Source organism: Emys orbicularis, chromosome 2, assembly GCF_028017835.1.
Source record: "Emys orbicularis isolate rEmyOrb1 chromosome 2, rEmyOrb1.hap1, whole genome shotgun sequence".
Lineage (NCBI taxonomy): Eukaryota > Metazoa > Chordata > Testudines > Emydidae > Emys > Emys orbicularis.
The window spans coordinates 168,958,306-168,984,660 of record NC_088684.1 but is presented as its reverse complement, the minus strand read 5'-3'; the positions used below and the strand labels follow the sequence as shown (position 1 = coordinate 168,984,660).

At 45.9% G+C, this 26,355-nt stretch overlaps 1 protein-coding gene across 1 annotated transcript in view; it reads right to left on the bottom strand.

The window, feature by feature from the left end:
- The window catches only part of MAJIN (membrane anchored junction protein), a 96,726-nt gene extending 86,350 nt beyond the window's left edge, over positions 1-10,376 (bottom strand). The window contains exons 1-3 of the mRNA XM_065400048.1: positions 10,276-10,376; positions 9,713-9,715; positions 108-150 (exon numbers count right to left, since the gene is read on the bottom strand). Coding sequence (XP_065256120.1) covers positions 108-150; positions 9,713-9,715; positions 10,276-10,376 — 147 coding nt within the window. The remainder of the gene's footprint in view (positions 1-107; positions 151-9,712; positions 9,716-10,275) is intronic.
- Between the last annotated feature and the right edge of the window lie 15,979 nt (positions 10,377-26,355).

Here is a 26,355-nt window from a genome sequence, read left to right as displayed (position 1 = left end):
AAAAGTGTTTTTCTCTGGGAATATTTCATTTGTCAGAATACTATTACCCCGTAATGAACAAAATATTTATTGAGAGGAGCACCCAGTGTAAAATTTAGATAACCTACCTCTAGTTCCTTGGCAGTACTTTCATTATTGTCTATATCATCACTGCCGTGAAACAAACAAAAAATATATTTAGCCTCACAAAATGAAAGACAAGATGGAGCTTCAAGCACTAATTATTTCCATACTGATAAAATGTCTCAGAGGAATCTGATTTCACATGGAAAATACTAAGCAGATACAAATGAATTCTTAAAAGGTGAAAGAACAGTTATTTACCTCACAGTAACTCTGGTTCTTCAAAATGCGTTGTTCTCAAGGATTTCACTCTTGGCGTGACTGCACCCAATGCACACAAGGTCGGCTTTTTTTTGGCCACTAATGTCAACTGGGACCGCAACCCCTCCCCAACTGAGGGGAAAAAATTCAGGGTGGGTCCAACCATCCCTCAGTTCCTTTGCCAACACAGAATCTGAGAGAAGTAGGACTCCGAAGTAGCAGAGAAGGAGAGGGGTGTCGTGGAACCCATATATCATATATCAACATATATCAAAGAACCACAGTTACTGAAGGATAAGTAACTGTTTGTTCTTCTTCAAGTGAATGTCCATCCACGTGGATTCCACTCTTGTTGTCTAACAGTTATCTGTTTGCTTGCAGGTGGGTTCTAGGAGTCCTACTTAAACAATGCCTGCAGGACAGTCATACCAAAGGAGGCATCCAATCTGGAAGCTTCTGCCAAGGAACATTGTCTTGTAAAGGTATGGACTGAAATACATGTAGCTACCCAGCAGATTTCAGACATGGGCATTTTTCAAACAGGCAACAGAGGCTACCTGTGCTCTAGTGGAATGAGCTCTAATGTGGCTAACCGGATCTATTCTGACTAGCTTGTAGCATGTTCTTATACAGGTAGAGACCCTCTTTGATAACCTCTGAGATAATACTGCTTGACCCTTCGCTCTATCAGCAAAGGCCATGAAAAATCTAGGTGTGTTCCTGAATGATTTTGGCCTGATAAAGTTGTCTGACAATGCCCTTACTAAATCAAGTGTACGAAGTTTAGTTTCCCTTGCTGTTGAGTGAGTTTTGGGGAGAAAACTGGGAGATTGATGGATTAGTTCATTTGAAATGTTAAAACAACTTTGGAATGTGTCCTGAGAGTAACCCTGTCTTTACAAAACGCTGTATAAAGGGCTATGAGGGCCTGCATCTGCCCTATCATTCTAGCTGATGCAATGGCTACTAAAAAGCATTATTCATTGATAGGTGGTATAGACAGATGATTAGGGAACATGTTGCTAAGGTCTCAAAGGGAGATTGTTTGATGTCAAGGGAAAGTATTGAAATGCTTAAATAGAATACCTCTTCCAGCTTAGCTTTATAAGTCAGTCTGGTTCAGGGTTTCTTGTTTTGGAGCAGAATGTTCCAAACTTAATCTGAACAGCTTCTTTTAGTTTATGTCATCCAGACAGTATCCAGTCTTTCAGTTGTAAGGAAGCTGGGTCCTGATGCAAGATCCAACTGTTGTTCTGGGAGACTGTCAGGCAGAACTAGTAGGGTGATGGAGGGCTGTGCTGAAAGGTTTTTCAGATCCCAATACCAGAACTGGTTGGCCTATATTGTGGTTATCATAATCGCCTATCCTGCATCTTATCTCTATTTCCTCAGAACCCTCGGCATCATGGAGATCAGTGGAAAGGCATACACCAACCCTGATATCCAAGGAATGAAAAAGGCATTTATCAGGAAGCCTGGGCTTGCACTCTCTCAGGAACAGAATGTTGACACTTCTTGTTCTGGTCTGTGGTACAAGTCTATTTCTGGGCATCCTCACTTGCAAAAGATGTTCTGAAGGTTTGATTGTTTGATAGACCACTCCTGGTTGACTAAGAAGTGCCTGGTGAGTTGATCAGCTTAGGTGTTTATAAGGAAGAGAAGGTGCAAAGCAACTGGTATGATTTGCTTTGGAATGCACCAATTCAATAGTCACATGGCTTCCTGAGAGAATGGAGATGACCTTGCTAGCTGTGGTGTTGTCTGTCAGCACATGTGCTGCGGATTGCTGGAGAAGAGGCAGGAATCTTTTGCATGTCAGGCAGATGGCTCTGAGCACTATGACCTTTATGGGGAGGCAAGCCTCTTCAGAGAACCATAGGCCCTGAATTTGAAGGTAATCTAGATAAGCCCTGATCCCTGACTGGAGGTATCCGTCACCAGAATGTTGGTAGGAAGAGGTGCGCACTTTAAGAGGGTCTTTCCATCAGTTTAATGAGGTCAGGACTTTTTGTGGGACCGTGACCAACATGTCCATGTGCTGCTTGCTGGGTAGATACACTGATTTCAACCACCTTTCCATAGAACACAGGAGAAAAAAGCCAAACAGCATCACATAGGTGCATGAGATCATAGGTCCGAAAAGTCTGAGTCATATTTTCACTAATGTTCTTAGGTGATCATGAAGTTGATTGATAACTCAGATGAAAATTATCTTAAAATGCTTATAGATTAATATCCTAACAGATAAAGCACAAGATAGGCCATTAGTTGGTGTCTGCTATAAACCACCAAATCACACTAGGGAATAGGATAACTACCTCATTATGCACCTATATGTAGTTTTAGGTGGGGGAAGCAGTGTGATAATGGGGGAACTTCAGCTTGAGTGACATATGCTGGAGGTCTCATGTTGCCAGTACTAAAAACATCCTTGGAATTTCTAAACATTATAGATAATTTCCTAACTCAAAACATGTTGCAGCCAACACAAGTGAATTCTTTATTAGACCTCATCCTAACAGACAAAGAGGAACTGATCAGAGAACTAAAAATTAATAGTAGCTTAGGTACAAGTGATCATGACTTGATCACATTTATCATGTGCAATCAGAATAAAGTCCATACCAGTAATACATATACTTAGTGCTTTAATAAGACCAATTTCACAAAGCTGAAAACAATTATGAGCCAAATCAGGTGGGAGGAAGAATTTAATCATAAAAATTTGAATGATAATTGCAAATCATTTAAGAACACCTTACTGGATGCCCAAAAAGCTATATACTCACAACTGAGGAAGAATGCCCTGCTGGCTAAAAAAACAACCTGGTTTAGAAGGGAAGTGAATGTAGATATAAATAAATAAATAATACATAACAAGTATAATACATTTTTAAAATCCCAATTTAGAAAGGGTCGGATCCCAAGCCCTTTGACATAAATGGAAAGACATATTAACCTGAGTGTACTGTGGATCAGGCCCTAAAAGAAAATATACTGATTTCTCCTCCTTGCTGCTTAGGTGACAGCAGAGGAAGCACTGAGAGTCCAAGAGCCAGTCTCATTGTTCTCAGTTCCAGTGCCTGACACCACAACAACATCTGTCAGTGGAGAGGAGCAATTACAGAAAAAGTCCTTCTTGGCCCCTGCAGCCCCAGAATGAGGCATGCTGTTGCTCTATGGGGAGCTCTATAGTGCTGTGAGGAGATGGAGCACATGCAGTGCAAATGGAACCTCCTGTGGAATAAGGCTCACAATATAGCAAGCAAACCTCTACTAAGCATGTACCAATAGATTTTCAGAGGCTTGTAACTTATCTAGAGATAGCAAAAGGCACATCCTTAACACTAGGGCAACCTATCAAATCCCTGCTCCAAACCATGGAGGCACTAGAGCTTTTCAGTTAAACATTTGTAAGAATATTTTAACATGAATTAAAAAACGGTTACTCACCTTCTCGTAACTGTTGTTCTTCGAGATGTGTTGTTCATGTCCATTCCAAGCAGGTGTGTGCGCGCCGTGTGCACGCCAGCCGGAAGATTTTACTATAGCAGCGTCCGTAGGGTCGGCTTCGGCGCCCCCTGGAGTGGCGCCTTCATGGCGCTGTATATAGGGGCCAGCCGACCCTCCACCCCCTCAGTTCCTTCTTGCCGATACTCCGACAGAGGGGTAGGAGGGTGGGTATTGGAATGGACATGAACAACACATCTCAAAGAACAACAGTTACGAGAAGGTGAGTAACCGTTTTTTCGAGTGATTGTTCATGTCCATTCCAAGCAGGTGACTCACAAGCCCGAATCTAGGCGGTGGGGTCGGAGGTTACTGCAGACTGGAGGACTGCGCGGCCAAAGGCAGCATCATCTCTGGCCTGGTGTGTGATGGCGTAGTGCGCCGTAAAGGTGTGGATTGAGGACCAGGTGGCCGCTCTACAAATTTCCTATGTCGGGACCTGGGCCAGGAATGCAGCGGAAGAGGCCTGCGCTCTTGTGGAGTGGGCCGTGATAGGCGGGGCTAGTATATTGGCCCGACAGTAGCACTCCCGGATGCAGGTTCTGATCCGGGCCGAAATTTGCTGTGACGTGATCGGGAGCCCTTTTATCCTGTCGGCCACCGCAACGAAAAGTTGGGTTGACTTCCTGAAGGACCTTGTCCTTTCGATATAGAAAGCGAGAGCCCTGCGAACGTCGAGGGAATGCAGCCTACGCTCCCTCGCAGAGGAGTGTGGTTTCGGATAAAAGACCGGGAGAAAAATGTCTTGACCCATGTGAAATGGGGAAACCACCTTAGGCAGGAACGCTGGGTGCGGCCTGAGTTGGACCTTGTCCTTGTGGAAGACGGTGTACGGGGGTTCAGATGTTAGAGCTCTGAGTTCTGACACCCTCCGGGCTGATGTGATAGCCACCAAGAACGCGACCTTATATGAAAGATATAACAGCGAGCACGAAGCCAGCGGCTCGAAGGGGGGCCCTGTGAGGACGGACAGGACCAAATTGAGGTCCCAAGCGGGGACAGGATGTGTGGGAACAGTCTGTCAAGGCCCTTAAGGAACCGCGTAACGAGTGGGTTCGCAAACACTGAGGTACCCCCCTCTCCCGGGTGGAACGCCAAGATTGCAGCAAGGTATACTCGAACTGACGACAGAGTCAGTCCCAGGTGCCTCAGATGCAGCAAATAGTCCAATATGAGGGGGACCGGGGTGAGCGAGGGAGCCTGGCCCCGTTGTGTGGCCCAGAGGAAGAAGCGCTTCCACTTGGCCAAGTACGTGGTCCTTGTAGAGGGCTTCCTGCTACCCAGAAGGACCTGCCTGACCTGATGAGAGCATTGCAACTCCACCGGGTTTAGCCATGGAGCATCCAGGCTGTAAGGTGGAGCGACTCCAGGTTCGGGTGAAGCAGGCGACCGCGATCCTGTGTGATCAAGTCCAGCAGTAGGGGCAACCTGAGTGGCACCCGCATAGACATGTGCAGGAGAGACGTGTACCAGTGCTGGCGCGGCCACGCCGGCGCTATCAGGATGAGCCGAGCGTGATCTCTGCGGGCCTTGAGGATTACTCTGTGAATCATGGGAATCGGGGGAAAGGCGTAAAATAGCCCATCTGTCCAAGAGAGGAGAAAGGCGTCTGTTAGGGACCCCGGACTGCGTCCCCTGAGGGAGCAGAATTGGTGACACTTCCTGTTCTCGGTGGAGGCAAACAGATCCACATGGGGATGACCCCAGAGCCGGAAAATTGAGAGAACTATATCCCAGCGGATAGACCACTCGTGACCCTGGAATGAGCGGCTGAGTGCGTCCACGAGCCTGTTTTGTGCCCCCGGGAGGTAGGATGCTGTCAGGTGAATTACGTTCTGTACGCAAAAGTCCCATAATGCGAGGGCTTCCCGGCAAAGGGGAGAGGAGCGAGCACCACCCTGTTTGTTGATATAGAACATCGTTGGAGCATTGTCCGTGAGGACAGAAACGCACCTGCCTGCCAGCTGGGATTTGAAGGCTATGCATGCGAGGTGCACAGCTCGTAATTCCCTGACATTGATGTGGAGCGAAAGATCCTCTCGTGACCAAAGGCCTTGGGTTCTGAGGTCGCCCAGATGTGCACCCCATCCCCGATCCAATGCGTCCATTACCAGGGAGAGGGAGGGCTCGGGGTCGAGGAAAGGAACTCCTGTGCAGACCACCCGCGGGTCGAGCCACCATTGAAGGGAGTCCAGCACTGGCCGAGGTAACGTCACCACCGATTCTAGGGAGTCCCTGACTGGCCGATAAACCCATGCCAACCAAGACTGGAGTGGGCGCAGTCTGAGTCTGGTGTGTCTCACCACGTAGGTACATGCTGCCATGTGCCCTAGTAATTTGAGGCAGCTTCTTGCTGTGGTGGTGGGGTAACGTTGGAGGCCAAGAATAATGTTGGATATAGTCCGGAATCTGGCCTCTGGGAGATATGCTCTGGCGTGTGTCGAGTCCAGAACCGCTCCTATGAATTCGATTTTTTGGGTTGGAGATAGTGTGGACTTGGCCTCGTTGAGTAAGAGGCCGAGCTCGAGGAAGGTTTGCCTGGCAAAGACCACCTGAGCCTCCACTTGCGCACTGGACCTGCCCTTGATGAGCCAATCGTCCAGGTAGGGAAACACCTGGATCCCGTGCCTGCGTAGGAAGGCAGCCACAACTGCCATGCACTTCGTGAAGACCCTTGGGGCTGCTGACAGACCAAAGGGCAGAACCGTAAATTGTAGATGAGCGTTGCCCACGAGAAACCTGAGGTAACGCCTGTGCCGAGGGATTATCGCAATATGAAAGTATGCGACCTTTAAGTCGAGGGCGGCATACCAGTCTCCTGGATCCATGGAAGGAATGATGAAGGACAGGGAGAGCATGCGGAACTTGAGCTTCTTCACAAACTTGTTGAGACCGCGCAAGTCTAGAATGGGTCTGAGGCCCCCTTTCGCTTTCGGTATTAGGAAATATCGAGAATAGAAGCCCTTGCCCCGTAGCTCCTGAGGAACCTCCTCTACTGCCCCTGATGCGAGGAGGGACTGAACTTCATGAAGTAGAAGTTGCTTGTGAGAAGGGTCCCTGAAGAGGGACGGGGAGGGGGGCTGGTGGGGCGGGAGGGAGGAAAACTGGATAGAATATCCCTCCTTTACCGTGCGAAGCACCCAAGCGTCAGACGTGATCCGGGCCCAGGCACGATAGAAGGGGGACAGACGTGACGAAAAGGTAAGGTTGGTAGGATCCAGAGTTCTGACCGGTAGGTCGTCCTCGACCGGGCCATCAAAATGGTGGTCTAGGCCCCTGTGTAGGCCTTGGTTGGGTAGAAGACTGGCCGAAGGGCTGCTGTTGTTGCCTCCTCCTGCCCGTCCTTGGCCTTCTGTGCAAGGCATCCCCTCGATTTTGAGGTTGGTACGGCCGAGGGGCCTGCGGTGGCCTAAACTGTCTACGCTGAGTGACAGGGGTGTGGAGGCCTAGTGAACGGAGAGTGGTCCGTGAGTCCTTTAGGCTATGAAGCCTCTTATCGGTTTTCTCTGAGAAGAGCGTGGGCCCTTCGAAAGGGAGGTCCTGGATCGTTTGTTGGACCTCGTGAGGGAGGCCGGACACTTGAAGCCAGGCTCCACGCCTCATGACCAGACCAGTCACCAACGTGCGTGAAGCTGAATCGGCCACGTCCAGGGCCGCCTGTAGGGAAGCCCGGGTAATCAACCTTCCCTCCTCAACCAGGGCTGAAAACTCAGTTCGCGACTCCTGCGGAAGGAGGTCCGTGAACCTAGACAAAGCCGAGCATGTGTTGTGTCCATACCGGCTCACTATGGCTTGCTGATTGGCAATGCGCAACTGCAGGCCCCCCGTTGAATAAACCTTGCGCCCGAACAGGTCCAACTTTTTGGCCTCTCTATTTTTAGGCGTAGCCCCCTGAAAACCCTGGCGTTCCCTCTGGTTGGCGGCATCCACCACTAGGGAGTCCGGGGGAGGGTGTGTATAAAGATGTTCATAGCCCTTGGTTGGAACGAAATATCGCCTCTCAGTCCTTTTGGCCGTAGGGGCCAATGAGGCAGGGGTTTGCCACAAGGTGCGGGTTGTGTCCGTAATGGTCTTTATGAGAGGTAGGGCTACCCTGGATGGGCCTGACGGGGTCAGGATATCAAACACCGGATCTGTGTCCACCTCGATCTCCTCAGTCTGGATCGAGAGGCTTTGGGCTGCTCGAGTAAGCAGTTGTTGGAGGATCCTATTGTCCTCCAGGGCCGGTGCCGCTGAAGTTCCCCTACTGCCTCGTCCGGAGATGAGGAGGAAGAGATCCCTTGAAGAGGGCCTTCATCTACCCCCTCTCCCTCTACGAGGGCCTGCGGCACACGGTACTCAGGCTGCGCGGCCGGTGCAGACTTGGGATGCGGCACCGCGGCCGGTACCGGGGTCGACACCGAGCGACAAGGCGTGCTGGGCGGTGCCTGCGGTGTTGGGAGCAAGGTCCCCGTTGGTGCCGTTGTCTGGCTAGGCAGTGCCGTGTCCCTTTGTGGCACACTCCTGTCAGACAGCGGTGCCGGTGGTGGTGGCATTAGCGGCGGTACCGCGGACGTCGAAGAGACAGATACAGCTCATGAGCGGGGTCTGTACGCCTGACCCACTGACTGGTGGTAGGCCCACGGCGTCCAGAACGGCCACTGGGGGGGCGGTTGCCACTGCTGCTGCTGCCACTGTGGTGGGTATGGCTGGGCACTCGTACGCGAGGACGATTGCCTACTTCTCGATCTGTTAGAGCGGTACGAGTCCGCCTCCGAGTCCGAAGTTTCCGAGTAGGAGGACATAGGAGGCACGGTACCCACTGTCGCCGTAGAGGGTGCTGTCTGCACCGGTGCCGCTAGAGTGGCGCGGCGCGGGAAGCGCGGCGAGAGCAATGCCGGTTTACCCCTAGATTGATAATGGGGCCGAGCGGTAGCCGGAGGTTCTCTGCACCGGTGCAGCGACGCCGGCACCGGGAGGTTCAAGAGGTCTGAGGCGGCCTCGAACGCCTCCGGCGTCGATGGGAGGCGCACTTCCTCCATCGTGTCCGGGGATCTAGGCTTTTCCGGACTCGACCATACCCTCTCCGGGGCGGGAGTCAACGGGATGGCCGGATGGGTCTGTGGCGCGAATTGTCCTGTAGTAGACGTGGACGGCGCCGGCCCTTTAGAGTCCCGGTGTGGAGAACGATCCCTCACCGGCCTGTTCTTTTTAACCGGCACTGGCGATGGGGAACGGTGTCTCATAGAGGATGGTTTCTTGTGCGCCGACTCTCTCCGGTGCCGGGGTTTGGTGGCCTTGGCCTCACGATTCATCTCCGGTGCCGGAGCACTGCGCACTGAGGATGAAGTGCTCGGTTCCTTCTCAGTAGGCCCAGGATCTGATTGTGGCCGCAGGGCCGCCTCCATTAGGAGGACTTTAAGTCTCTGCTCTCTATCTTTGAGAGTCCTGGGGCGAAAAGCCCTGCAGATACTGCACCTGTCTTTTTGGTAGCTCTCGCCTAGGCACCTCAAGCACGAAGAGTGCGGGTCACTCTTCGGCATGAATTTCCTACAGTCCCGGCAGAGTTTGAACCCTGGGGACCCGGGCATGCCCCAGCGGGGCGACGAAAACTTGGGGAAAACCCCCCAAGTAATAACTAACTAAGCTAACTCTTAACAACAAACTAACTATTTACAACAACGACGGAACACTGCTACGATTGCTGATGAGCAAGCAAAGTTCCAGCTAGCCATCACCGGCGGTAAGAAGGAACTGAGGGGGTGGAGGGTCGGCTGGCCCCTATATACAGCGCCATGAAGGCGCCACTCCAGGGGGCGCCGAAGCCAACCCTACGGACGCTGCTATAGTAAAATCTTCCAGCTGGCGTGCACGCAGCGCGCACGCAGTGCGCACACACCTGCTTGCAATGGACATGAACAATCACTCGAAGAAGAACATATTTTTCCTTAACTTCATTCTTGTAAATAGCTGAACTATTTTAGATGAAAATTGCAAAAAAAGTCTGAGGCAGATACTCAACAGGAAAGTTTCAGACAAAACATTTAAAGTTTAGCAAAATTATAAGCAACTGAAAACAAGGCCTTATAATGGAAAGTGTTAGGCAATTTTAACTACAGTAATAGGTACGAGTTCCACCAATAATAATAAAAGGGCAGTGTCCTCAACTCGTCTGGAAGAGAGAGCATGAAGACCATTTCATAGTCTCAGGTGACTCCCTCTGGCCAATGCTCAGTCTGGTGTTAATGAACTTTGAAGCTGAAATATCCAGTCCTACATGACCAAAAATAGAACTGTTGCAGTTTGGAACCTTCAGAAGTGGTGCTAGTGCTTAGTAAATGAAGAATCTCCCAAAATCCTCATTTTGAGATAGCAGTACAATACATTTTTACTGTAGCCTCATGCTGTTGTGGGGTGAAAGTATGGGTTTGGTTCATACCTAGGAATAAGAAACTTGCTTACCTGAGGAAGTTGCCATATCTGATTTTAAGTTTATATACACTTCTGCCTGCATGAAGAAACCTTGTTTCGGGTAGTGGATATGTAAAAGGTTTTAAAAACATCTTTTTCAGAATACCAACCTAGGTAAGCAAGAGAAATCAGATGTTAAAAAGATTAAATCCATCCCAATCCATGTCTGTATCTTTCATAGTAGAAGACAAGAGTATTATACACACAACTTTTATTCTAGAGCAAGTTTGCCTATCAGACCTGTACCCTGGATCTCCCTTGAACCTAACCCCATAATTCTGCACATTTTGCTACTAACTGGAAATTTAATTGCTGAGAGTAGTAAAAGTGGTAGTAAAAGGGACATTTGGTGTATGTGTAAGATGAAAACAATTTAGTGCTACCACAGCTGACTGTTGAAAGAAAAAAAAAACTTCCTCTTAGAGTTTAGGCTTGTTCTTCTATCATTACTGACTGCACACACAAAATGAACTACTGTATTTAAAAATACTAAACTTAGGTAGCCACATTAAAGTACTTTCATGGCTATTCAAAAAATGTGGAGGCTTTTTCCCCAGCATAAATCTGTAGCCAACTTTTACTGCTTAGTTATTAAGTGAGTGAATCATAGAATCATAGAATATCAGGGTTGGAAGGGACCTCAGGAGGTCATCTAGTCCAACCCCCTGCTCAAAGCAGGACCAATTCCCAACTAAATCATCCCAGCCAGGGCTTTGTCAAGCCGGGCCTTAAAAACCTCCAAGGAAGGAGACTCCACCACCTCCCTAGGTAACGCATTCCAGTGCTTCACCACCCTCCTAGTGAAATAGTGTTTCCTAATATCCAACCTAGACCTCCCCCACTGCAACTTGAGACCATTGCTCCTTGTTCTGGAGTGGAACTGACATGCTGGATTTAATTTCCTTCAGGCAGTTTTAAAACCTGGGATAGCTTGGATCTGATTATCAGAGGCACTGAGCAACCACAAATCCAAATGAAATCAATGGGAGTTGAAGATGCTCGTCACCTCTAAAATATTAGGCCCAATGCATCTCAAGTTGAGAACCCACAAAAGGAGGCACCTAATGTCTGAATGTCTAATGATCATGTCTGAAAAGGTTGTCCTTAACATTAAGGTTTCATATGCTGTCTTGAGCACTGCCAATTTTCAAAGAACAATTCTGAAAATATAAAAAGTTTCTAAAGGAACCACAGGTGACTCACTCAGTATACCTATTCCAAATGGTACCTTCAATCACTGTGCCTGTAGATAGGAATCTGTGGGTTTTGCACTGAGATACTTTGCAAGATCTGCCAGCAAATCCCATCATTTTTAATCTTTAGGATCCTAATTCTGGACTGACATACCCCACTCCCTCTCTTCAACACTGCATCTACCATCCATCTATGCAGCCCACTGTGAGTATCTCAAGTGGGCTCCGCTCCTCCCATTGGACAAGAAGTTTCATTTGCTTTGCCCATCAACACTTACTGTCAGTTTCACAGCATCCGTATGGTCTGTGCTCCATATGAGCTTCACAAATATTGCAGCCTCTGCAACATAGCCCCACCAAGATAAGTTCTCCCCACAAAATTAAGATGTCAGTCTGTCCTGCAGTGGCTCAAGAGTGTGGGTACCAACCTCAGGGCAGACTGTTAGGAAACAGCAAAAAAACCCAAATTGGCTGAGAGTTCTATACTTCGATTTTACCAACCAATTATCAACTGTAAACTCCTCGGACACTAAAACAGCCTTAACATGGAGTCACAGATAGTCCCCTTGGATACTCCAATCTGTCTTGCCACCCAGGTAGGCTTGCCTTTGTGATAGATGGTCCCTTACGCCGAAGAACACAGCAACATTCAGATTAGTCCCAGTCCCAAAGGGCCGCTTACCCTAGGTCAAGTGCACCTTAGATTTCACGCCAAAAACAACACTTGTAGCCAATCCTATAATAAACTATCTAAAGATTTATTATATAGGAAAAAGAAATAGAATTATTTACAAGATTAAATCAAGTAAACATATATACACACACAAATGAGTTCCAATTTGAAGTTTCAAAAAAAGTTTTTGAAATAAGCAACCTCTATGTGTCCTTTAGGGCTAACCCAGGCTAAGCACTGGGGATCTTTTGCTTATGCTTCATAATCCTTGCCCCTCATAGTCCAAGCAGCATAAAGATATAGTTCCTCCTTGTTAGAGGTTTTTATCCCTTCCCCCCTTCTGCTTCAAATTGCAAATTCAGCTGATGGGAAGAATTCACTTGCACATCTCCTCTTCATGGGGGGGAGAGGGGAGAAAGTCCATTTTGATGTTCCACAATAGTTTGTCTGGTGTTGCTTGATCTTCCTTGTGAGGCAGGACATAACACCTTCTGTTGGAGGCCAACATTTCACACTAATTAATGTCTCTCTTCTGTCTGGTGATTTAAGCCATGTCTGCATTATAAAATAAAATCAACCTAACTTACATCGGCATACGCCCATGGCAGAAATTACATCGCTTGTGCGTGTCTACACTTTGCTGCTTATGTCAGTGGTGCGCGTCCTCACCACGATCACTTGTATCAATTGTACTGCCAGTGTGGGGCATTGTGGGACAGCTCCAGAAAGCCAGTAACAGTCAACATAAGCAATGCAGTGTCTACACTGATACTGTGTTGACATAACAACACTGACCTTGGCTCTACGCCACTCGTGGAGGTGGAGTTATTAAGTCAGCATAGGGGGGCACTTACATTGGCAGGAGTGAAATTTAAGTGTAGACACTTCCATAATTAGGTTGATGTAAGCTACCTTGCATCGACCTAACTCTGTAGTGTAGACCAGACCTTACACAGTTATACAGCCTTACAATGCAAATACTCAAATATTACCTTAAAATATGGGATACAGATGTTCTAAGAGATTAGAGCACGCAGCAATTTAAAAGCATTCAATAAAGTAAACGTTCAGCACATTTTTATAACTCTAATATCTATTTTAACAATACTAACATACAGGTGCACAAGACTGATTCCAGCTATATATTTGATAATATCCAAGTGAGGCATGGGCCCTTGGCATGAGTTGGCACCACCTAGTTTGCCAGCATCACATAAGAATTGGAAGAAACTCAAAACATCCATCAATAAACACGCACTTCCATGAGTTAAATACATGGTTAATTAGTAGTGCTGCAAATTTGTCACAGTATTTTTTTTTTTTTTAAGAAATCACAAATCACAAAGCAGTCACAGTAAATCTAGTAAAAGTAACAGGTTAACACTCCATAATTTTTTATAAAAAATGCCATGACATATGAAATTCAACTATAGCTCTTAAAGTCGTAGGTCAGTGTCCTTCTCACCACAGCCAAAGGGGCAGCGACCAGTTGCAGTAACACCCTCTGCCCCAGCACCACAACCCTAATCCCTGGCCAGGGAAATGAGGAGGCCCCCCATGTGGCCAGGGGGCTGGAAAGCGAGCCCACCCTCCATTCACCCCACTGTGGTGGCTCCTGTGTCCCAGGAGGCTGGGTCCAGAGATTGAGAGCCAGCTCCCCACACAAACACTCACCCCAGGCATTGTGATCTGGCACACAGGGTTGCAGTGCCACTCAGGTTTGGCCCACTATGATGGTTCTTGGGTCACTTTGTTTTCCTCATGCTTGAAGCATGAGGAAATCTTGCCTGTGCCTGACTGGGTGTCTGTGCCCTAACACCAGCCTTTCAGATACTCAGCACTCTCCTCTGGGTTATACCAGCCCTATCTTTGTCTTGTAGATTAAACAAGAGATGCAACCCTGTCACCGAGTCCCTTTGAATCATTCCTCTGGGATATCCAGCCTCTAACACTGGATACTCTCAGAAATCCCAGATCCTCTGTCCCCAGAGGAACACTGTGCCCCAGCTTACTAGTTTTACCGTAAACCCCCTTTCTTGTGTAACACACAGCACTTGCAATAAAACAAAAGAAAAAACAGAGATTCTACAAAAACAGGAAGGTGTGGTAGAAACAAATGGCTAAAATACACAACAAAACTATCAAATGAAAACCTGTCTCTATACTTATTAATAAGTACCTTTCCTATCTAATAAAGTAGGTTTTCCCCAAAAAGTTCAGTATGCTGCAGAGCTGGCTGGCTTCACAGGAAACAGGATCCAATTTTTCATTAGAACACCCCTGCTCCTCAGGATGTCTCCTCAGCTTATGTTTTCATTAAATAGTCTTTTGTTGCTGTTCATAGACAGGGCAAACCCCTGTCTTGTTGTAATGTTCCTTTTTTATATATATACCTTCAGGAGATTTTGATTGTTTGCAGTTGTCTCTGATGGTTTTCCAATGAACTTCTTAGGACTGGGTAAAAGGCTAAACAATTGAGCCATGCATTGCACCACCAACAAAACAGGGCAGGATGACAATTTCTTCCTGCCTGAATGAACCATTACTGAGACATATTATCCCCTAGTGACCAGGAGTTACTCCAAATCCATAAAGCATACTTTCAATATAAATACAAAGTATCAGAGGGGTAGCCGTGTTAGTCTGTATCCACAAAATCAACGAGGAGTCTGGTGGCACCTTAAAGAGTAACAGATTTATTTGGGCACAAGCTTTCGCGGGTAAAAAACCCACTTCTTCAGATGCATGGGTTTTTACCCACGAAAGCTTATGCCCAAATAAATCTGTTAGTCTTGAAGGTGCCACCGGACTCCTCCTTGTTTTTTTTTAATATAAATACATTATTCCTTATATATTACCCCATATATACACCTCATAATGATTATGAATCTTAACAAGTTACAAGCTTTCTCATAGATATTTTACATGTTACTCTTTATGGATAAATATCCTGTAAGACATGTTTGGTGTAGTGAGTTTGTCAAGTCTAAGTAAGAGTTATTTGCAAAGAACAAGGGACCTTTCTCCTAGGAGCTTCTGTGTCACACCCTCCTACCCCTTTGTCAGGCCAAACCTGAGAGGCACCGCAACCCCGTGTACCAAGTTGCAAAGCCCAAGTCCTGCAGGACACAGGAGCCACCGCTGCAGGATGAGTGCACAGCAGGCTCACTCTCCAAACAGCCCCCCGGGATCTGCCCTCCACACGGGGCTGGTGGCCCACCTAGAGCCTTCCAACACAAACAGAAAAATCATGGTATCCGTGACATTTTCTCCACTTTGACAAACCTGCAGCCCTACTAATTAGACATAAGACCAGATCCTTAACCCCTGGTAAGTCAGCAGCACAAAGAGGACTGGGCAGTAGACAAGTATTCCCCTGTCATGGTGGAATCTTGAGCAGGCATGGGGCATTATTTTCTGGTGCAAGAAAGGACTAGTGACCAATTTTGCCCCAGCATTCCCTATAAGCCACAGGCATAAAGGTGTCATACAGTCAGAAAGAAATGGTTACTTACTGTAACTGTGGTTCTTTGAGATGTGACAAAGCTTGACAAAGTCCTGGCTGGGATGATTTAATTCGGGTTAGTCCTGCTTTGAGCAGGGGGTTGGAATAGATGACCTCCTGAGGTCTCTTCCAAGCCTAGTCTTCTATGATTCAGATGTATATTCTACTTGGGTGTGTGCACACCCAGTGCACCAGAGCCAGACAATTTTGCCTAGTAATACCCGTAGAGGGATGGGGCTTGTACCTCATGGCCATAGCCCCTCCCCTGGCTATATTAGGCGGCGCCACCCCAAGCCCCCTCAGTCCCTTCACACTGAACACTCAGAGACTAGACTCCAATGGAGGGACAGGGGGTGGTCATGGAATACACATCTGTATCACATCTAGAAAAAACACAGTTACAGAAAGTTACCGTTTCTTCTTTGAGTAGATGCAGCTGTTTATTCCTCTTAGGTGACTCACAAGCAGTACCCACAGGGGGTGGGGCTTGGAGTCTATTTAAACAAGGACTGCAGGACTGCCTTCCTAAAGTTTGCATCTGCTCTTGATGCCACAGTAATGGCATAATGGTTCATAAACCTATGTATCAATGACCATGTGGCAGCCCTGAAAATATCCAATATTGTGACGTCACTTAAGAATGTTATTGACGTAGTCTGCATTCTCAGGCTAGATCTACGCTACGGGGGGGAGGGGGAAATCGACCTAAGATACGCAACTTCAGCTACGTGAATAGCGTAGCTGAAGTTGCGTATTTTAGGTCGACTTACCTGGCTGTGAGGACGGCAGCGAGTCGACCACTGCCGCGCCGCCGTCGACTCCGCTTCCGCCTCTTGCCGCAGTGGATTTCCGGAGTCGACGGCAGAGCCATCGGGGATCGATTTTATCATGTCTTCACTAGACGCGATAAGTCGATCCCCAATAGATCGATTGCTACCCGCCGATCCGGCGGGTAGTGAAGACTTGCCCTCATAGAATGAGCTTGTACCCATAGAAGGGGGTGTAGCCGAAGCGGTTTCGTATGCAGTCTTGATTCAGGAAGTTATCCACTTAGAGATCATCTTTGAGGAGACTGCCTGTCCCTTCATACAGTCTGGATATGACACAAACAGATGAGGTGAAGACTGGAAGGACTTAGTGCTGTCCAGATAAAAGACCAAACATCATCTGCTGTCCAAAGGGTGAAGACACTTGCTCCTCAGGAGATGAATGTGGCTTAGGAAAAAACACAGGCAAATATACCGAATGAAATTGAGACCACTTTAGACACAAATTTTGGGTGCAGCTGCACCATCACTTTGTCTTTGGAGAATGGTGTGTAACACGGCTCTGCCATCAAAGCCTGCAACTCATGCACTCTCCTCGTAGGTATTATTGCCACGAGGAATGCAGGATTTTTTTACATAACAGAGGAAAGGGGCAAGATGCTAGAGGCTCAAACAGAGGTCCCATGAGAGTTCCTAACATCATATTAAGGTCCCACCAGTTCCCATGCCGGGGTGAATGGAGAATCTCACCATCACAGCATTGAAAAACACCAATCCTCCATGAATGGGTGGATGAAAGGCTGAGATCACCACTGGATGCATCCTCAATGAGCTAAGCTTAAGGCTGATAACTGAAGATGCAGCAAATACTCTATGATGTCTTGGATACTAGCCAGTATCAAGCTGAACTCCGAAGGGCAAGGACCACATTGAAAAAAAGCTTTCACTTTGCTGAACAGTCCATCTTGGTAGAGAGCTTTCTATTACTGAGTAGGACCTATCAAACTGTCTCCAAACATCGCTCTTCCTCCTCATTCAACCCTGGAGCAGCCATACCATGAGATGCAGGGAGCTGAGCATGGGATGCAACGTGTGACCGTGATTCTGCATGAGCAAGTCAGGCTGGAACATAAGGGATAAGAAGGTCGGAAAACCAGCACCACCTCAGCTATGCTGGGGTGAGGGTGAGCTTGGCCCAATCTGCTTTCAGTTTGAGAACGATTTGTGGAACAATCAGGATCAGAGGAAAAGCACACAGGATAGCCAATTGCCAGCTGAGGTGGAAAGTGTCGTTCAAGAGCAGAACAGATAGCATTTTCTTTTGTCCCTTGTAGCAAACAGGTTGACCACTGGAACATACCACAATGCAAAGATGACTCTCCAAAGACTGGACTTCAGAGACCACTTGTGGTTCAAGGAAAAATTCCTGCTGAGATGGTTCACAAGATGAGTCTGGACTGCCACAATCTGATCACCTCTTGGCAAAGCACCCTGGAGTGTGCTCAGCCTTGCCTCTTCACATAATAGCATGTGAATTACCAAACCCTTGATGAAGTCTAGGAAAGTGAGACAGGCATTGTAGATGGCCCGAAGCTCCAAGACATTGATATGCAGTGGCGCTTCCTGCTCCAACCACAGATCCTGAACCTTCGGTGACCCCAAATGCACTCCCCAACCTACCAGGGAGTGACAACAGTCCTGGTTGGTAAGGGTCATGCAAAGGAAATGTCGTGACCTACATTTCCCTGAACCATCCACCACTACAAGAAGTCCAGGATCAATGGAAGGAGACAGACCAACCTGTCCCGGTGATGAAGGATTGGACAGTAAACAGTCCCAAACCACATTTGAAGAGGGTGAAGGCGCAACCTTGTGAACTGAACCACCTGCGTGCATGTGGACACGTGGCCTAAGAGCCTCAGGCACATACAAACGGTCATGGAAAGCTGAGACTGCAGATTGAGACAAAGGCAGCGAATTGTCTGGAAATGGTCAGTTGGCAGAAACGCTCATGAAGTCATACAATCTATTAGGAACCCAGTGAACTCAATTTTCTGTGTGGGGACCAGCGCTGACTTTCTGGTGTTTAGGATGAGACCCAGACAGTCGAGTAAGCACAGTGTAATGAGTACGTGAGAAAGGACTCTTTCCCTGGATGTGCCCCTGAGTAGCCAGTCGTACAGATATGGGAAGATGTGGATTCCCTTCTTCCTGAGGTATGCTGTCACCCCAACTATACATTTAGTAAAAACTCAGGGGTCAAGAGACAGACCAAAGGGAAGGACTGTGTACTGAAAGTGACAGTTTGCCACTACAAACCAGAGAAATCTTCTGTGACTTGGGAGAATCACCAAATGGAAGTAAGCATCCTGAAGGCCCAGAGCAGGAAACCAGTTGTTCTGAGTCAATGCAAGGAGGATAGTTGATAGCTGTCCAATTTACAAAGTCATACATGGACAGCAATGCCTGCTGGTTTACAATCTGCATTTGCAAGGAGGAAGAAGTGTAAATCTTTCTGCTCATTAAATCCATCCTTTTGGAGTCTTTGTCCTTAGACATGGACTTAAAACCTCCCCTGCTGGGTTCTATCATTCACTGCAGTTCGACTAGGGAATTTAGGGCCAGATGAGAGTAAAGAACATAAGAATGGCCACACTGGGTCAGACCAATGGTCCACCTAGCCCAGTATCCTGTCTTCCGACAGTGGCTTCAGAGGGAATTAACAGAATAGGCTATTATCGAGTCACCCATCCCATGTCATTCACTCACAGCTTCTGGCAATCAGAGGCTAGAGATACCCAGAACATGGCGTTGCACCCCTGACCATTTTAGCTAATAGCCATTGATGGACCTATCCTCCATAAACTTATCTAGTTTTTTTTTTTTAATCCTGCTATAGTTTTGGCCTTCACAACATACCCTGGCAATGAGTTCCACAGGCTGACTTGCATTATGTGAAGAATTAGTTCCTTTGTTTATTTTAAACTTGCTGCCTATTAATTTCATTGGATGATCCCTGGTTCTTGCATTATGTGAAGGTGTAAATAACACTTTCCTATTCATTTTCTCCACACCAGTCACAACTTTATAGACCTCTATCATATCCCCTCTTAGTTATCTATTTTCCAAGCTAAAACATCCCAGTCTTTTTAATCTTTCCTCATACAAAAGCTGTTCCATACCCTTAATCATTTTTGCAAAAATAACAGGAGTACTTGTGGCACCTTAGAGACTAACAAATTTATTAGAGCATAAGCTTTCGTGGGCTACAACCCACTTCTTCGGATGCATATCTTAGAGACTAACAAATTTATTAGAGCATAAGCTTTCGTGGGCTACAACCCATCCGAAGAAGTGGGTTGTAGCCCACGAAAGCTTATGCTCTAATAAATTTGTTAGTCTCTAAGGTGCCACAAGTACTCCTGTTATTTTTGCGGATACAGACTAACACGGCTGCTACTCTGAAACTTAATCATTTTTGTTACCCTTCTTTGTACCTTTTCCAATTGTAACATTTTTTTTTAGATGGGGTGACCAGAACTGCATGTAGTATTCAAGGTGTGGGTGCACCATGGATTTACATCTTGGCATTTATATAGTGGCATATTTTCTGTCTTATTATCTATCCCTTTCCTAATGGTTCCTAACATTCTGTTCACTTTTTTGACTGTCATTGCACATTGAGCAGATGCTTTCAGAGAACTATTCACAATGACTCCAAGAACTTTTTCTTCAGTGGTAACAACTAATTTAGATGCCATCATTTTGTATGTATCGTTGAGATTATGTTTTCCAATGTGCATTACTTTGCATTTATTAACATTGAATTTCATCTGCCATTTTGTTGCCCAGTCACCCAGGTTTGTGAGATGCCTTTATAACTCTTTGCAGTCTGGTTGGGACTTAACTAGCTTTAGTAATTTTGGCAAAATTTTCAGATTCACCCTTTTTTCCAGATCATTTGTGAATATGTTGAACACAACTGGCCCCAGTACAGATCCTTGGGAGACACCACTATGTACCTCGCTCCATTCTGAAAATTGACCATTTATTCCTACCATTTGTTTTCTGTCTTGTCTTTTCTTGTCTTTCTGTTACTAAACCATGAGAGGACCTTCCCTCTTATCCCATGACTATTTACTTTGCTTAAGAGCCTTTGGTGTAGGACTTTGTCAAAGGCTTTCTGAAAGTCCAAGTACACTATATCCACTGGATCACCCTTGTTTGCATTTGTTGACCCCCTCTAAGAATTCGAATAGATTGCTGAGGCATGATTTCCCTTTACAAAAGCAACCTCGACTCTTCCCCCAACAAATCTGTGACGTTGTGCAGTCTACATGGTTTTATAAAAACATGATAATAAGTGAATATAATGTAACTGGGATAGTTTTATAAAAAAATTGATAATAAGTGACTATAATGCAAATGGGATATGCTTTGTGCAAAAGGTCTCTTGTAAGGTATCATTACAAAGCTCATAAGCTACTGAGTGTGATCATCCTATTTGTAGAAATGTACCACTCTTGTATCTAAAACTAGAAATATAAAATGTAACTCTGAGGGCCTATTGTAATTATGTAAAGTGTGGGCCATTAATGATGGTTTGGAATCTTGATGACTCCCATTGTCTGCAGATGGCTGTTTACCTGTGAGTCTCCCTGTATATGTGTGTGCTGGCAAGTGAGTAATGAAGTCTTGCAGTGACATGTGATCATGTCACCTGAACTGAAATCCATCTTTAACCTGGTGCTTTTCCAGTGAGGGGGGGGGTGGAAACCCAGAGGAACAAAGGGTTCCCGCCTTATGCAAAAGATATATAAAGGGGTGGAAGAGAACTGAGAGAGGGAGAGGAGCCATCATGGAGAATCCCCTAGATAACACCTAAGCTGGAACAAAAGCTGTACCAGGGGAAAGAATTGTGCCCAGGCCTGGAAGGTGTCCAGTCTGAGAAAAACTTACTGAAGCATCTCTGAGGGTGAGATTATCTGTATTTAGTTTGATTAGGCATAGATTTGCGCATTTTATTTTATTTTGCTTGTGACTTACTTTGTTCTGTCTGTTACTACTTTGAACCACTTAAATCCTACTGTCTGTATTTAATAAAATCACTTTTTATTTAGTAATTTACTCAGAGTATGTATTAATACCTGGGGGAGCAAACAACTGTGCATATCTCTCTATCAGTGTTATAGAGGGCGAACAATTTATGAGTTTACTCTGCATAAGCTTTATGCAGGGTAAAACGGATTTATCTGGGTTTAGACCCCATTGGGAGTTGGGCATCTGAGTGCTAAAGACAAGCACACTCCTGTGAGCTGGTTTCGGGTAAACTTGCAGCTTTGGGACTAGTAATTCAGACCCTGAGTCTTTGTTAGAGCAGACTGGAGTGTCTGGCTCAGCAAGACAGGGTGCTGGAATCCTGAGCTGGCAGGGAAAACAGAAGCAGGGGTAGTCTTTGCACATTGGGTGGCAGCTCCCAAGGGGGTTTCTGTGATCCAACCCGTCACAAAATCATGTTCATCTACATGTCTGATAATTCTGTTGCTCACTATAGTTTCAACCAGTTTGCTTGATACTGAAGTTAGGCTTACCAACCTGTAATTATCAGGATCACCTCTGGAACCTTTTTTAAAAATTGGCATAATATTAAATATTCTCTAGACATCTGATATAGAAGCTGATTTAAGCGATAGGTTCCATACCACAGTTAGTAGTTCTGCAATTTCATATTTGAGTTCCTTCAGAACTCTTGGGTGAATACTCTCTGGTCCCGGTGACTTATTACTGTTTAATTTACCAATTTGTTCCTAAACCTCTTCTATTCACATCTCAATCTTGGACAGTTCCTCAGATTTGTCATCTAAAAAGAATGGCTCAGGTGTGGCAATCTCCCTCACATCCTCTGCAGTGAAGACTGATGTAAAAAATTCATTTAACTTCTCCACAACAGCCTTGTCTTCTTCCATGCTTGTTTTCCTTAAAATGCCAGTCAATTTAAATTTTTCTTTATTAAACTTGTTCACTTCAGTTAAACCACTGAACTTGTTGGCCATTTTTCTGCCTACATTCATCTTATTTTCAGTGGTATGTTTTTGGAATTTGACACCTCTTTTTGTCACATCAGTTAAATCACTCAAACAACCTAAATTCCCCTCCAAAAAAGTTACCTTAATCCCAAAACTAATTTGAACTTTCTACCTAAAGTTGTTTACTTTAAACTGTCTAATCTGAAATGCCCCCCTAAACATTTTCTGTTAAGCTACCAACAAATTCAACTTTAACAAAAAAATCATTTACCTCACTGAAAGCATCAAACTGATTTCAGATTTTACTATTGAAGGACATAAATCCACACCGTGTAGAGGTCAAGCATAGGAGTTTATTACACACAGCGCTGGCGGAGTGTCACCTTGCTTATTAGGCTCAGAGACGCTGTCAATCAATTGATTACAATAGAATATATAGATTTTCCATGGGCGGGGGAAAGTAACGGGGTAGGCAGTTCCACAGGTTTTGAAGCAAGGCAAGATAGCACATTAGCCAGTGGTTAACAGATTACATAATGTCTCCGCCTATACTCTCAAGTTAGCAAGTTAACATTTAATTAATACTTTGATAAAAAGTTATTAGTATAAAATATATATGTTGAATTCTGATTTGGGGTCTATAAGAATGGAGCAACTCCTTTGATTGTTCAACAGGTACATTCCTAGGGGTTAAAACAAAAACTGTGAAAGTATATGGCAATAAAGATTGTCTCCTTTATGTCTTAAGGCAAGCATTGGTCCCTTGGAAGGGAGGTGGAAGGATGCCATATTTTATACTGGCATGTGCCAACTTTTCATAAACTCAAGGTTGGATCTGTGGGAAGAACGTTTGCCTACACTAACACAATAGGAACAGGGATCCTTTGTTCAATTTGAAACATAATTATTCAGTTATTGCTCCAATATCTGGCATTTTGCTGACCAGGCCTATCTTAGCAAAGGCAATGTTATCTGTTTACCCCAGCTTTCTCTTAGCTAATCACTATTTGCTAGGCCTCTGGTCTCTTGACCATACTCTGGACCTTGGGCCTGGAAAAGAGCTGGCACAATCCATATACACCTCTACCCCGATATAACGCGGCCCGATATAACATGAATTCGGATATAACGCGGTAAAGCAGTGCTCCGGGGGGGCAGGGCTGCACACTCTAGCAGATCAAAGCAAGTTCGATATAACGCGGTTTCACCTATAACACGGTAAGATTTTTTGGCTCCCGAGGACAGCGTTATATCGAGGTAGAGGTGTACCAGGTTGTTACATAAAATGCACATGGATTTTAACCCTTCACTATCTTCAATTTATTTACTTAAGGCTATGTCCACAGTTGGAGCTGGGGATATACCAAGCCTTTGAGTTTGCCTACACTGCAATGTAAACCCAGGCTCAGACTCAGGCATGTGCCCAAACCTCCCTTCTGTCTATACACAAATCTCTCAGACTCGGGTCAGAACCTAGGGTCCCAGGAGCCTATGGGTGGAGGGTCCAAGCCCATGTCAAGCCATTACCCAGGATTTGAGCCCTATTGCTTTGCAGTATAGACACAGCCCCGCTTGGCATGTGTCCCAGGAGTCTGCCAAAGATATCCCACAATCCTATCAGCCAACTTCCTTTGTCCTCTCTAGCCCAAAAATTTCCAGCTGACTCAACTGAAAATGGAAGCTACCTCCTGCCCCCTTGGCGCATAGCAATAATTCAGTGAATCAACATTAATCCTTCCATTGTCTTCTGACCACTGCGCTGCAAACACTCCATGAGAAAGCCTTCTGTGTTTGCAATGGAGACCAACCAGAACAGGCCTTTTGAAAAGTAAGCTGCTTCATGGTCATCAAACAAGCCATCAAGCAAGATTTGTGAAATGCAAATGAAGAACTTTAACAGAAAAATGCTAATTTCAAAGGAAGTGGTCATTGTGTATGATGACTGGAGGTCAAAGACTCAAAATGCATTCCTCACTCTCCATCATCAAAGGAAAAGTCCATGTGGGTAGTGAAACCATGAGCTTGTTTTCTGTGAAAAGAAGCTACAAGTATGGATTCAGGGAAAGATCCTTCATCTCTGGACTGCTTGGACTCCTACAGAGAAGTGTACCAGATGCAAACCAGAAATCCCAGAGACAATCTAGGTACCCTGACTTTTGGGAAACTGGAAGTTTATTACATCACTGCCACCATTTGGAATTACAAACTGTGACTCACCTGTGCGTCTATTTTACCTTCTTTAACCTCTCAATAACTCTCATTTCCTTTTCTTAGCTAATAAAACTTTAGTTAGTTTACTATAGAATTGGCTCCCAGCATTGTCTTTGGCGTAAGATCTAGAGCAGGGGTTCTCAAACTTCATTGCATCGTGACCCCATTCTGACAACAAAAATTACTACGTGACCCCAAGGGGGCGGGTGAAGCCTGAGCCCGTTCCGGGCGGAGGCCAGACCTGAAGCCAAAGGGCTTCAGCCTCACCACCCAAGGCTGAAGCCAAAGCCTGAGCCCCGCTGCCCAGGGTCGAAGCCTGAGCCCCAGCAAGTTAACGCCAGCCTTGGCGACCCCATTAAAACAGGGTTGTGGTCCACTTTGGGGTCCCGACCACCAGTTTGAGAACCGCTGATCTAGAGCACCAATTTCATCTGGGGTGACTAGTCTCTTGGGACAGGGCACAACCTGATGTGGTGTGATTTTTGATTTAAGTGACTTTTTATCACAAAGTGCAGTTCGTCTGGGTGATAAGGTAGACTGGAGAGTCTAAGGGGACTGTCTGTGACTCCATGGTAAGACTGGTACAGTGATCCAGAAATTCACATTTGTCACTAGCTTAGTGAAATCTAATTATAGAACATACCACCAGTTTGAGGTATCTGCCCTGTTTTCTGACAGTCTGCCCTGAGGTAGGCACTGACGGTTGTGAGTCACTCCAGACAGTGTGACAATCATACAATCTTGATTTGAAATAATAAAGTTAAACACATGATCAGGAGCAATTAGACATTACTAAGCAAACACTATTGCTCTATAAAGTTATGTATAGCAAATCACACTTCAATCACTTCCTTATATGAACCCATACTCTGACTCCTCTCCCCGCCATTTCATAATTTATCATGTCTTTCATAAGCACATTGCATGGATGGCACTCAAGCCCCCACCCCACCCAAGCACTGAACCCCCCAATTTAACTGATCCTACCCCACTCCAAAAGCACATTCTTAGAGTACTATTCCTCCTCTTCCATTGGGCCATGCAAGTTCATAATGTGAGAACACAAAGCATCCCTGACTTCTGTCACCTGGGTGAATCCAGTCCCAACTGTGGTAGGTACACTTTCTGGCTGAGTGTACTGATTCAGCAGCCCCTCTCTGTCATAGGTCCATTCAGGGGGGAAATGGTTCACCTCTGGCTTCACAAAGATTGTGAAGAGCACAGCAAGCCACACTGATGCAACAGAATTAATTATACTGTTATCCAAATGGGTCTGCAGACATCTCCAACAGGATTTCAAACTGCCAAAAGTACATTCAACAACGATTTTACACCAGCTGAGAGCATAATTAAACCTTCTTTTGTCAGGCTTCTGAAATCAGAGTACAGTTTCATAAACCAAGGCAAAAGAGGGTACACGGGGTCCCCCAGAATAACAGTGAGGACAGTAACTCCATATTTTATGTCATCATTTGGTGGGAATAGCATCCCAGCCTGTCTATGAATGTAGACTCCCAATCAGCAAAAGACCCTGGCATCATGAATTTTTCCAGTGTAGCCCACAATGACATTCACAAATTGATCTCTGTGGTCCACGAGGGCCCGCATAACAATGTGGTTGTTATTTATGTACTCATGTGCTCCTTGTTGAGGGCAAACTATGGCCACATAAGTCTCATCAACAGCCACAATGCAG